Source organism: Enhydra lutris, unplaced genomic scaffold, assembly GCF_002288905.1.
Source record: "Enhydra lutris kenyoni isolate GAN:26980312 unplaced genomic scaffold, ASM228890v2 scaffoldscaffold10, whole genome shotgun sequence".
Taxonomy (NCBI): Eukaryota; Metazoa; Chordata; class Mammalia; order Carnivora; family Mustelidae; genus Enhydra; species Enhydra lutris.
The window spans coordinates 32,673,430-32,686,547 of NW_019154094.1; the positions used below are offsets into that span (position 1 = coordinate 32,673,430).

The 13,118-nt window shown below is 35.2% G+C and overlaps 1 protein-coding gene across 4 annotated transcripts in view; it reads left to right on the forward strand.

Moving 5' to 3' along the window:
- LOC111144105 (contactin 6) overlaps nt 1-13,118 on the forward strand; it is a 303,309-nt gene that overhangs the window by 269,545 nt on the left and 20,646 nt on the right. For all 4 annotated transcript variants that reach the window (XM_022498236.1, XM_022498237.1, XM_022498240.1 and 1 more), the window contains 5 exons: nt 7,837-8,012; nt 8,379-8,496; nt 9,286-9,444; nt 9,569-9,718; nt 12,580-12,650. In XM_022498236.1, coding sequence (XP_022353944.1) covers nt 7,837-8,012; nt 8,379-8,496; nt 9,286-9,444; nt 9,569-9,718; nt 12,580-12,650 — 674 coding nt within the window. The remainder of the gene's footprint in view (nt 1-7,836; nt 8,013-8,378; nt 8,497-9,285; nt 9,445-9,568; nt 9,719-12,579; nt 12,651-13,118) is intronic.

Consider the following 13,118-nt stretch of genomic DNA (forward strand, 5'->3'; position numbering starts at 1 on the left):
ACCAAAAAAAAAAAAAAGAACTTCTTAAGGAGTATATTGGATATGAATAGTTCCAACATAGGTGAAATTGTAGTTTCAGAAGGAGTGGAGAGGAGAGAAAGAAAATGAGGGATGAGCAGTTTTTGAAGAAATATTTGCCAGAGATTTAAAAAACAAACAAAAACAACTGAAAATGACAGCAGCCATCCTATTCAGGAAATTCTATGACCCCTAATGAGGATAAACACAAAGGAAAGTTTAAATAAGCACATAGTAGTGAAACCAAAAGAAGAAAAGAAAAGAAAAACTGTCCTGATAAAAAAGATACATTATCTCCAAAAGAACAGCAATAAGACTGGCAGTTGTGATAGCAACGGAAATAGAAAATCCAAAAGACTGTGGAATGGCTTTTTTAATGGGCCAAAAGACAATAGTGATAAGAATTCTCTTTCCAGCAAAAATGTCCTCCTGAATGAATACAAAGTAGAGATGTTTTCACACAGACAAAATCTCTGAGATTCCATCACTATCAAGTCCACGCTTAAGGAAATGCTGATGATCCTGATGACATTCCTATAGTTAGAAAAACTATGATCTCAGATTGAAGCGTGTACATGGGAGAAGAAATTAACAACCATGGAAAGGGCTAGTATGTAAACACGTACATTAAACTGAGATACTGAGGAATTAGGAAGAGGACCAAATTGAAAGTATTTATTTGTAGTCTTCAAAAATTAACTAGTGAGAGAAAATATCAGAGAATTTTGTCACCTGTTTGAAGTGCTATTTATACACTAGTTTTCTTTATATTGGTATCTTAGCAACGTTTTCTATAATGCCATAGACAAATGAAGGCAGAACCCCATGTTTGTACAGAATAAGAAAGGGTTGGTGATTTTTTTTTTCTGTTTTGTCCATTGTTTGAGAGAAGTTGGTAACTTCAGAAATACCTGAAAATTATTATTGTGAACAATGACACTGAAAGATTATTACTCACAGGTGAAGGTTTCAACTGAGTTGAAGGTACAAAAGAAACAAATAAATAAAAAGGGACCAAAAAGAATATGTTCTGGATGGTCAGGAAAGGCCAGTTACACATTGCATTGCTATCCCCTAGTTTCTAAAACTGTTGTTAGGGATCAAAATATGTAATAGTGTGATTGGCCATTGATACAAGGATCAAGTCTCATTTGTGTTTAAAGAAATCATGCTAAACAATTCTGACAGAAGTTTTAATATCAGTTCTCATGTGTCCTGAGGTACTCAAAACTAAAGATGTGTTCTGGAAGCATCTTTGGCTATTATGACCATGTGTATTTGAGTAAGGCTGTTCATCAAAAGCATTATATATCTTATTAAACCTTTCTTTCTACTATTTAAGAATAGGATTTTTAAAAAATAATTTGTTTAAAGATTTTATTTATTTGTTAGAGAGAGAGTGTGCGAGAGAGCACAAGCAGGACTGGGGCAGAGGGAGAAGCAGACTCACCACTGAGCAGGGTGCCAGAAATGGGGGTCGATCACAGGACACTGGGATCATGACCTGAGCCAAAGGCAGATGCGTAACCACTGAACCACCCCCAGGAATAGGATTGTTAGGTCAAACTATTTTTACATGATTTGTATATCACTAAAATAGATTGAAAATGGAAACATTAAAATTCTGTAGTTTTATGAACTCTTCATGAATGTCATTCATATATAGAATAATCTTAAAAAAGTGATATATCCTCATCACTTTAGAAACTGAATGGGAAAGGTGCCTCCTTATTTTCTATATATTTAATAATCTCATCATTTTCTGTTTTTTTCATTTATTATTATTGAGAATAACAGGAAAGTAGGAAAAATAGTATAAGCAACTCCCATGTACCCATCAGTCAGGGTTGTTATTATCAGCTCATACTCAACTTTGTTTCATCCATACCCTCACCTACTACTTCCTCAACATCCATCCCAAATATCTCGAGGCAGATCACAGACACCATAATTTTATGTGTAAATATTTCACAATGTATCTTTAACAGAAAAGGGAGTCTTTTTAACATAACAATATAAGTAGCTTTCTTATATTACAAAATTAATAATTATTCCAGAATTAGAGTTCCTGTTAACATGACTGTCTCATGAGCTTGTGTTTCTATATGTGTATGTGTGCTAAATAAACACACACAGATAAGCACATATGTATGTGTATACAAATGTGTGTTAATCCTCTTCCACCATGACAGTCATAATTTCAAACATCGTTTTTTGGGATCTCTTATATCCCAAAATATAGTTCCTTTTGAAATATTTATTTATTTATTTATTTGGGAGAGAGAGAGAGAACGCGTGCACAATCATGCGTGTGTGTGAGCGGGGTGAAGAGCAGAGGGAGAAAGAGAGAATCTCGAGCAGACTCCCCACTGAGTGCAGAGCCCAACTTGGGACTTGATATCATGACCCTAAGATCATGGCCTGAGCTGAAGAAATCAAGAGTCCGACTCTTCATTGACTGAGCCACCCAGGCACGCCTCTTATCTCCCAAGGTGTAATAAGGGGTATTACCTGGATTAAAACTCTTTCATATCTAGTAAGCATAGGAAACTTAGATTAAATACACTTTAAGAAGTTTCTTTAATCCAGAATTTCCCTGAGCTTTTAATATGCTAAAATGTACTGTGAAACTCTGAAAGCAGTTACGGTATATGGAATTAATTATAGTTAAATAACCTCCAAAGTACATTTTTGTGTATTTATTTTTGAAGCATTACCAACCAATGACATTTTACTCGATAGGACTTTTTGCTGGATCTAAAGCATTAGGGAGTTTCTGACCATATATTTACATAACTTGGATTTTTTTTTTTTTATAGAAATTTCAGATTCAAATTTCAAAACCTGAGGCAGTATTTCTCAAAGTGTGGTCCCTTGACTAAGTACATCAAAATCAGCTTTTAAAATGGCCTGTTAAATATCCATATTCTCCATTTCCTTCACAGGCCTCCAGAATTAGTATTTCTGGTAGGAGTCAAGGAATTCGCATTTTTAACATGTTCTCTGAGAAGCTGTGATGCATGCTAAAACGTTTAAATTACTAGACTAGAATTTCTACAAATACCTAAGGAATTTGCGAGAAGAATGAAATGATACTGAATGAAAAGGAACAGCTATCTCTATTTTAAGAGAAAGAGTTTAAAAAGTTTCAAAGTTTCACAAATGATAGTATTTAGCAGAGTTGACTTCTTTCCTTTCTAATTTGTTATACTTCAGGCCCTAATGATGTCACTTATCCATAAAAACCAAGAAATGCTTCCGTATTAATCACGAGCTTCACGTTATTACACCTACTCTACCAGTATATATGGACGTCCAGGAAAGGAGTAGAGTAGATACGTGTATATACATTCCTCTGCTCCCTGAGACTGATTTGAATAGTTTGAAAAAAAAAAAAAATCTCTGCTATTACCGTTTCTTAAGAGTTTAAGTGTTTGCACAGGAGGACTCGTTAATGAACTAAGGCACAGTCCTTGTTCTTTTCCTAAAATAGCATCGAAGATTCTGTATATTTCTGCCGCACAAGAACCACTCTTCCATTCTCCACGAGTGTGATTTTTGTCTCTGTGGGGTATCCACTTCGAGTTCTGAGCCCGGAGCTATGCGTGGTTGTAGAAAAGAACGCTTGAGGGAAGCAATCAGCAGCCTTGAGGGTCTTGCGGAGCCGCCCACACAGGATTAGGACAGGTCTGCGTGCGGTGTGGCGAGAGGATACAGTAGTTAAAAGATTCCTTGCCCAAGCACCCCCTTACCTACACAGAGTACTCATGGGGAACTAAGCTCAGATAATCATGTCTCCCCTTCTTTTGGATAAAAAGTCGACTGTCCTTGAAGCTAGTTCTTTCTGTGTGTAATCTATTTTTTCACCCTACAGATACTGCTATGTCTTTATACCATTGCCTCTGCCTCCTACTTTCAATGCTTCCCATTTTCTGTCGGCAAAAAGAATAGGTTCCTTAACGTGTCATCCAGGACTGGCTTCATCGGTGTGTGGCTCAGTGACACAGGACCCTGTGCTGAGAAACGCCCCATTTTGGCATATCACCTTGATGGCACTGTCTTGAAGTTCTTAGTCCTCTTGTCTCTGAAGTTGTGCTTTGTCGGTGCAGTCCGATGGGACCGCGGAGCATGCTTGTGAGCAGAGGGGATATGCTGGGGGGTAGCACGTGCACCTGCTTATGACGCCACCCCAGCAGCCCACGTGCAAACAGGCTCAGGCCCCTTCACCAAAAAGACAGCGTCCACGCGCAGGAGTCGGTACCATGTACCAGGACCATGTGTCTCGTGACAGGAGTGGTGAGGCCCTGAGAAGGTGGGCCCATCAGGACCTGGGCGCAGACTGGTGGCCCTGAAGTTCACAACAGCCCAGAAGCTTCCGTGGCTGGCTGCAAGTGTCTCAGGAGAACAAGGGACTCAGAAAGTGGCCAGTGCTGGGATCTAATGTGAAGGGGCCACTTGCCCAACTGTCCCCAGCGTCTGTGCATGTGATCTCTGTGACGTGTGCAGAAATAGTAATTCTTCAACCTGAGCACCAAGACAGGAACTGCCAGGGTTCAGGCAGTAAACTTTGTCAGTAAAGACATAAAATAAAAGCCTGCGCGTGAGCATCGCAATGAGGCACCACACAAAGTTATTCACATTCTTCAAAGAGTTTAGCGTACACGGTTTTTTTAAATTTGTCCAGCATTGCATTGCGAATATCCAGAGGCTTAGAAACAGAAATTAAATTTAAAGATTTTTTTCCACTCAATGGAAAAGAACACCATTTTTAGAAGAAGCTCCAGGTGAGCCAATTATTAATGAGTGTTTCCTTGTAATTGAAGAAAAGGCGATAGAATGCATAAATAGGCATTTTGGATTATACGCAAGTCATTAAGGCACTTTCAGTTTCTTGTAAGGCCTCAGAAGTTACAGAGTATGTCAGAAGAACATTGTAGTTCCATTGTTTAAATGTACTTTTAAAATTTAATTCAGACTTACACGTCTGGATTTGTATGAAGAGTTAAATCTTCTAGAAAAAAAATCGTTCTGTGGAATTACCAGCGCTAGATGTTCTAAAATTTGTATTTCAACATAATTTATCAGATTGTATTCTAGTGTTGTCACATCCTATAAACTACTCTTTACCGTTCAGTAACAGTTATGTCAGCAGAAAAAGATCCTTTCCAAAATCAAAAATTATTGAAAAATATTTGTGATTTTACATTCCAACTGATGCCAGTTACATCAATTGAAAATGAAGTTGCTTAAAACAAATTCCAGTAAGAAAATTTACAGAAATGTGAGAAAAATCTTAGAGCAAGCAAGATAGAACTTTAATAAGGCATTATTTCATGTATTATATAAAACTGACACCAAAAATATATTTTTTGCAATTTGCAAGTTTATGCTGTGACTCATATATCACCATTACTTTTACATTTTATAAGTTATGCCACATTTCTAAAGCAAGTTGCTTTATGTTTAATATCTTCAAGAGAACTTTATTTTTTGACCAAAGTACCCCGCATTTTCATTTCACATTGCGACCCACAGATTATGTAGCTGATCCTAAAGATATCTCAGTTATGTCTTTTACTGTGACTATCACCCAGCTTCCTGTTTCCCATCTTCACTCTTGTGTTATACTCTAATAATAGGATTTCCAGCAAAACGACTGCTCTCCATCTACCATCCATGTTTCTTCTTCACACAGACCCTTTGTAAATGTGCCTACCTGTCACGGACATAGATATCCTTCCCCCATCTGCCATCTTTGCCTAGCTAATTCCTATTTGCCTTTTATCCTCAGCCAAAATAACTTTTTTTCAATAAACTGACCCCGCAGGGTCCCCCACTTTAATGGGGTCATTTACTTCTAATATATGACACTTATCATAGCTGTAACTACATATCCATTAATATGATTTGATTAGTGTCAGCTTCTCTCTTTAGACTTAAATCTCTATGAAGGCAGGCATTGTATGATTTGTATTTGATGTTGTTGTTGTTTTTTCCTCCTGATAGATGGCTGGAATTTGGTAGGTGCTCAGTAAAACACTAGTTTATAAATGAATTAACTAGTGATGACATCTAAACATTGGAAATTATAATAACAAATATTTCTTATTCATGAATTCTTAGTCATTATTATTATACTACCAATGAGCTATGTATGCAGGGAATGATTTGTCTAACTTTGCTACTTTGTGGTGCCATAAATGGAAGGAGTTGCTATCATTTTTAATGTTTGAAAATTACTTTAATTGCATGATCTAAAACTTTAAATCAGAGCAGTTTCGCACTAACACATCCAATTAGTCAACTCATCCTCCCATAAATGTAAATAAGACGTTCGCAATACATTCTTTTTCCCAAAAACTACAAGAAGAAAAATATTTTTCTAGTTCGAAAAAGTGTTCTTGAAACCCTTACTCTAGGGGAGAGAAGTGAAGAAGGCTTGGAATTAGGAATGGTTGTAGTCCACAAAAATCATTCTTCAAACTTTTCTCCAAAAATAATTAGAAAGTGTATATATTTCATATAGTAAAAAGCATTTTTAAATTATGCAAACATAAAAAATAAATAAGTTACCCAAACATAAAGATATACCTGATGTCGGTTGAGTTCAATTTTCTGCATTATATGCAGAAATATAAAATGTGCTTTTATTTTATCAATATGTACCTTAAAACTCAAGATTATTAGTTTCTACAGGGTTAAACTTTATCTCACAAATGATCTTTAGAGAAAGAGATTCTCCAGGTTCTCATTTCACTGTTTTGAAACTTCTTTATGTACAGTACTTTTTCAGTATAATTTGCCTAAACTCCTAATTCTTAAATGTAAATTCCTTAAGATGTATTTTATTTTAGTAAAATAGTGCCTATCTGAATCCAAACGTATGCCCAGGGCTTCTTTGTGTTTACTGATTTTCCCCTTTCAGTCAATTATAAACCTTCTAAAATAGAAAACTATTCATTTTGTTATGAGAAAATACATATATATATATATATATATATATATATATATATATATATAGTCAGATAGGATCTATCACTATGAGTCTCTTTTAATCAGAGAAATATAGGACTCTTGAGTCCAACTAGAACACTTTTGGAAATGACCTTTGAAACTCTGGTCAGTGAAATGCTAGGACTTACGGAACAGTGGTTGACACTATGACTGATATTTCTAATGGGAAGTGTTTTATGATAAATGTAGAATTCTAGCCTTGGAAAATCTGGGTAAGAGAGGAACAACATACATCTTTCCCCTTCACATTGTGTCTTTAGATAAAATAGAAAATTATTATCAGAGCTATGTCAGATATGGGATAGATATTATATTCACACCAGTAAATATATACTTGTGATTATAAATCTCTATATAAAATATTGTATTTAAGATCTTAATGGCATTATTTTTCTCATAGTATACAAAATTAACACAGACTAGAGCTGCAACCAGTGCGTGGATTGTAACGTTGCACCTAGAACTTCAGAATAAAAAAAACAAACAAAAAAAAACAATAAAAACTGTGTGGTGCATTTTTCATGTATGGAATACTATCTTTTGAAGTCCACAGTTTTCTATCAGCTATTTATTTTTATATAAAATATGAGTAAAACTATCCTTTTATTACAAGTAATAAGCTATACTGATTAATGCAGACATATTTGAAAAAAGGGGAATAGAATTATTCATATGGAATATAGTAGAACTCCAAGTTATATTTATAAAATTTAAAGCAATTGCAAAGGCACGTAAAATATGTATTTTGCTGCCATATGTCATATTTTAAAAGTTTTTTCTAATAATAATATTTTTTCTCAACAGAGAGGACTGTTATTACCATTCCACCTTCCAAAATGGACGTTACAGTTGGAGAGAGTATAGTCCTACCATGCCAAGTGTCCCATGACCCATCCATTGAAGTTGTATTTATATGGTCTTTCAATGGAGATGTCATAGACTTAAAAAAAGGAGTGGCTCATTTTGAAAGGATTGGAGGAGTAAGTTGATGAAATTTTCAAGTACTTACTAAGATAAATCAAGTCTTTCACATGAATCAACATTTTCCTTAAATATTCTCCCCATATTTATTTGCATGGATAACCACTGTCTGTTTCTGAAGCTGCATCTGCTTTTGTTTTATTTTGTTTACTGTATTTCATACAAATGCTTGTGTTCTAGATGCAATTATAATAGAGGGGATAGGGAAAGGGATCATATATGAGGATCATACAATGATACTGGTATATCTCCTAATTTCAGAGTTGTCTCATATTTAATATTTATCCAGCAGTTAAAAAAAAAAAAAAAATGGGACCTGCTGGGAATTATTGTATTTTTATCCCCCTTTCATTTTCTATCTGCAGGAATCTGTTGGGGATTTGATGATAAGGAATATTCAGTTAAATCATTCAGGAAAATACCTATGCACGGTAAAAACAACTCTAGAAAGTTTATCTGCTGTAGCTGATATCATTGTTAGAGGTGAGCATAACGGTGAAAATAAATGAGCCATTATTTATTCAAGCCAGAAATGTTAATAAGTGGTAAATCTTTGAATAACCAACCACATCATGATAAAGAAGTGAGATAAAAATATAGATTTTTTAAATTTTCTAAACTTTAAGACTCCAGGGCATATGTAGTATAGATATTGATATTGAATTGAGTAGATTTTGTGTATTTATAAGGAAAGGTCAGACTCATTGTGCAGTGTCAGTCCCTAAAAGTTAGGCATGCCTTCTATTTATAATAAACCATACTCATCAGAATAGGGTCAAAGTCATCTGTTCCTATAGGTCTCCATATAAACTGCATTTACTTTAGTTACCTTTTGAAAAAGGAACATATTAAAGTTGTTTTCAATTTTTGAGACTAGCTCCCTGACGGATGATAATCAACCATTCCATGATTGGAATTTTCTTTCTTTTTTTTCTTAAGACTAAGTGGGGAGGGAGAGAATCTTAAGCAGGCTCCACACCTAGCACAGAGCCCGATGCGAGACTGTCTCACAACCCTGAAATCATGACCTGAGCTGAAATCAAGAGTTGGTCGTTTAACTGACTGAATTTTCTAATCTTCAAAGGAAGATTTCTAAATTAGTCTCTCACCATGTAAACTGAATTAATAAAGCTTTATCTCAAATAATTTGCTAAAAGTACATTACATTCAATATTTTATTTTTTAAGTATACCGATAAGAATAAACTGCCCCATCTCAAATCAATGAATTTAATAATTTTCAATATAGTTATCATCAAACATATTTTTCAAGGTCCACCAGGTCCCCCTGAGGATGTAAGAGTGGAACACATTTCCAGTACTACTTCTCAACTAAGCTGGAGACCAGGCTCAGATAATAATAGTCCCATTCAAATATTTACTGTTCAGGCTCGGACACCATTTTCTGTGGGTTGGCAGGCTGTTTCGACTGGTAAGTGACACCAATGTTTTCAGGTGGTTTTTCTAAAACAGATGTATTTGATTGATTGATTGATTGATTGATTGATGTTAAGTAGTGCCAGTTTTGATGCCTTAAGTACCCTCGTCTTTTTTAGTTCCAGAAATTCTCAGTGGTAAGACATACAATGCAACAGTGGTTGGTTTGAGTCCTTGGGTGGAATATGAATTTCGTGTCGTTGCTGGGAACAGCATTGGGATTGGAGAACCAAGTAAAGCATCAGAACTGTTAAGAACCAAAGCATCAGGTAAGAAGATAAGTGTCTTCTAAAACACGTGGAAGATCCTTTATGGTGTCATTCTTAAAGCATACAAGTAAGATGTATTTTTATGGGTCTTATAGTATTTTGGGTCCCAAGTCAGAGGCAGGAAACCAGCAGCTTTCATTTTCACATTTTTATGTACCCAAAGTAGGGAGTATTTTCTCCTAAATATAAGTTCAGTAAGAGATGATTATAGCTAAGCAGGCATGTCAAAAATAAGAGTTTTTCAGAAGTTGTCCTCTCATCTCATCAATTTTCTAGCCAAACTCCAACAGAGAATCTGTAGATTTGTACATGCAAATGAGTTACTGCTTGTTTCATTAAATGTTGTAGCCAAGAATTAATTGAGACTCTGTGCAATCAGCCACATATTTCCATCTATTTCTCAACTCTGACCTAGTTGCAGCTTCATTGAGCAATAGTATAAATTCTTTCCCATGCAAATGAGGTAAATCCTAAGCTCATTTAACAGAAGCACTAATTGAGCATCAGTTGGTTCACTGAACAGCAAAATACAAGTGGAACCTGGCTCAGAAATCACCACCTTCTTAAGCTTTTTTCTGTGGATCCTCTTTGTTCTTCTCTTAAACTTTACATCCAGGGTAACATGTGATCTGCTTCTGCATGCAGCTACAAAGTTCACGTTCTTATTCAGTCGTATAAATGAGGGATCGCTCTGTTGTCTCTGGCTTAGCTTAACAAGCACAAAGTATGTCAATTAAGTGCACAACTGTCAGATACCATTAAGTCTCTTTTCAAATTAAAGATAATGTAAGTATTTTCATTATAGGATTGGGACTGAAAAACAAAATATTTTACTGTAACATCTTAAATGAGATCATCCTAGAAGTTTAGAGCTGAGAGGAGAGTCCTTTATTTTACAGAAGAGGAGAAGGATGACCAGGATCTTAGCTGATTGTTTCGGACAGAGTCAGGATTTGAGCTCAGACCTTCAGACTTGGGCACCGGCATTCTCCATAACCAGGGGTCTTAACCCAGATGAGCAAGAGATTGGCATAAAGAAATGTATAAATATAGAAAGTCCCAGACCTTACCATAGACTGGCTGGAGGAGAATCTCTGCGGTGGCCTATGACTCACTGTTACCTTGAGTTTTAGGCTGTTTTTTTTACAGCTGATTGATATCATGGTAGCTTTGGGCAGGGTTGACTCTAATTGTAAAGTTTTACAGTAAAGAGTGTGTACTGCCTTCTATTAACCACTAACATTCTTGTTTCAGTAGCATGATGAGACCTGGCGTTCATAATACTTATCCCAAGTTTCCAAATCATACCGGTGTGTCCCTTTTTTTCCCCCTATAGCTTCTTCTCAATATGGTTTTAGGTTTAGTATGTTTCATTTGAAAAAGAAATTTTAAAAAAAGGAATTTTGTTGCCCAGACTATTGGAAGCTTTGTAGAGAGTGAATAAAAGTATAATTTAAAATAATTTCTTTATGTATCTACACGCTGTAATGGTCCTGGAAAAGTGTCACTCTAAGTTGCCAAGTACCAGAAATCCTGCAGCTGTAGAACCCACATGGATTTATGTGTTTTTGGCCAAAGGCCATAGAAGACTTAAAAAATAGGGTGTAGGTACAAGGCAATCTTTTAAATTCATTGTGAAGATCAAAGCAGATAAAGGACAAATTTGAATATGAAAATGGGTAATATCTGATAGGTGCTATTATTAAGAAGAACAATTAGACTCTTATATCACTATGTTGTTTATAAAGTTAAACATCTGCATCAAATGGCAATTAAAGTAAGTTTTCTAAATTTGTCTGACTGGGCTCCACAGTGGGAGAAAATTTTGAAATGGATAATTAAATATTATGTATTATAATTCCTGTCTATCATTCAGCAAACATACGCGGGCACTTCCCCCCCACCTCTGGATCTTGATCAAAAATGGCCAAATCTAGGTAGTTATGTGTAAATTCATTCTTTAAAAAATATATCATGCAGATTTATTCATTATCACAGATTTAAGATGCATCTGCCATTATTTCATGAAAAGGATTACATTTCAGTACTTCCACATATATAAAGTAAAGCCCCATTCTGATTTTATACTACAAGACCAACACATACTCTCATCAGTTTTGTAATTTACCTCAAATTACCCATTATTTGTCATATCAGTCCTCTTAACAGTATATGTGAAGGGCATAATTGTTTTCTTGTTCATAAAAATGATCAGTGTCTGGAACATTCTTAGAGTCGTGGAGTTAAACAGAGAAAATCACCTCTGTTACATCCCTGACAGGGGTCCATCTTCTTAGCTGGCAAGTGAAAGGTTAGAGGAAAAGTCCTTCCTGTTCCATACTGAGAGAATGTGAGATTCAAACACAGAGTTATAATAACAAGAATTTATATACTTACATATTTTTAAGAATGCATTTTTAAATGTTAAATTCTCTTGATGACTAAAAAAAAAAAAACTCGTTTTAGTTTGTTTATTAAAAAAAGAATTAATTAATAGACTGCCTCGGTAACTTGTTTACAGCACAACTGTATAATTAGGCACTAAATCAGCAATGTCACTGTTACCATCTGAATGGAACATCATTTTGCCAATTAGTAGATGATGCATAATAATGTCAAATACATGATGTTACTCGATTTTTAATTAATTTTGGAGCCAGGGTGCTCATGTATCAAACACAACTGTGTCCTCTCTCTGAGAAATTTGGATATGTGTAAACATAATTTATGTTCATTAAAAATGCAAGACTCTCACAATGTGCAGCATGAGATTTTGAAAGGTGAAATCTAAAAACAAAATTCTTCCTGATGAAGATGTACTTTAATAATTGCCATCCCACATTTCTCTTGGTTGCTTTCAGTCCCTGTTGTGGTACCAACAAACATCAATGGAGGTGGAGGAAGTCGGTCGGAACTCGTCATTACGTGGGAGGTAATTTTCTGTCCAACTGAGTTATTTTGAAAGAAAAAGATCTAGTTGGCCAGGAAGAATACTGAAAAACAAAAAGATTTATTTGATCACTACTGAGAATATATAAAAATACACGGTAAGAAAGACTCCTGATGATGAAATTACTTAGAGGAGGTATTAGAAACTTTTATTTCTACTAACGTGAGAGAGTATAACTAACTCAACACAATTCTCTCCCAAATTTAAAAAAACAGCTTCATGGTCTATTGAAGGTTTATCAGTAGCATTTCAACTGTTAATTGATGGACCAGACATTTTTGTATTTATTATCTCTGGAACTATTTTCTTGCACATGAGTTGGACTCAGTAGAGTGCAGGTGGAAACAATTCTTTTCCTATCACTATTCTTTAAACACTTCCCTGAATCCAGACAAAAACTTGGGCAGATGGCATAGCTTTTATGGTTCTTATTCTTACAAATTAACATAT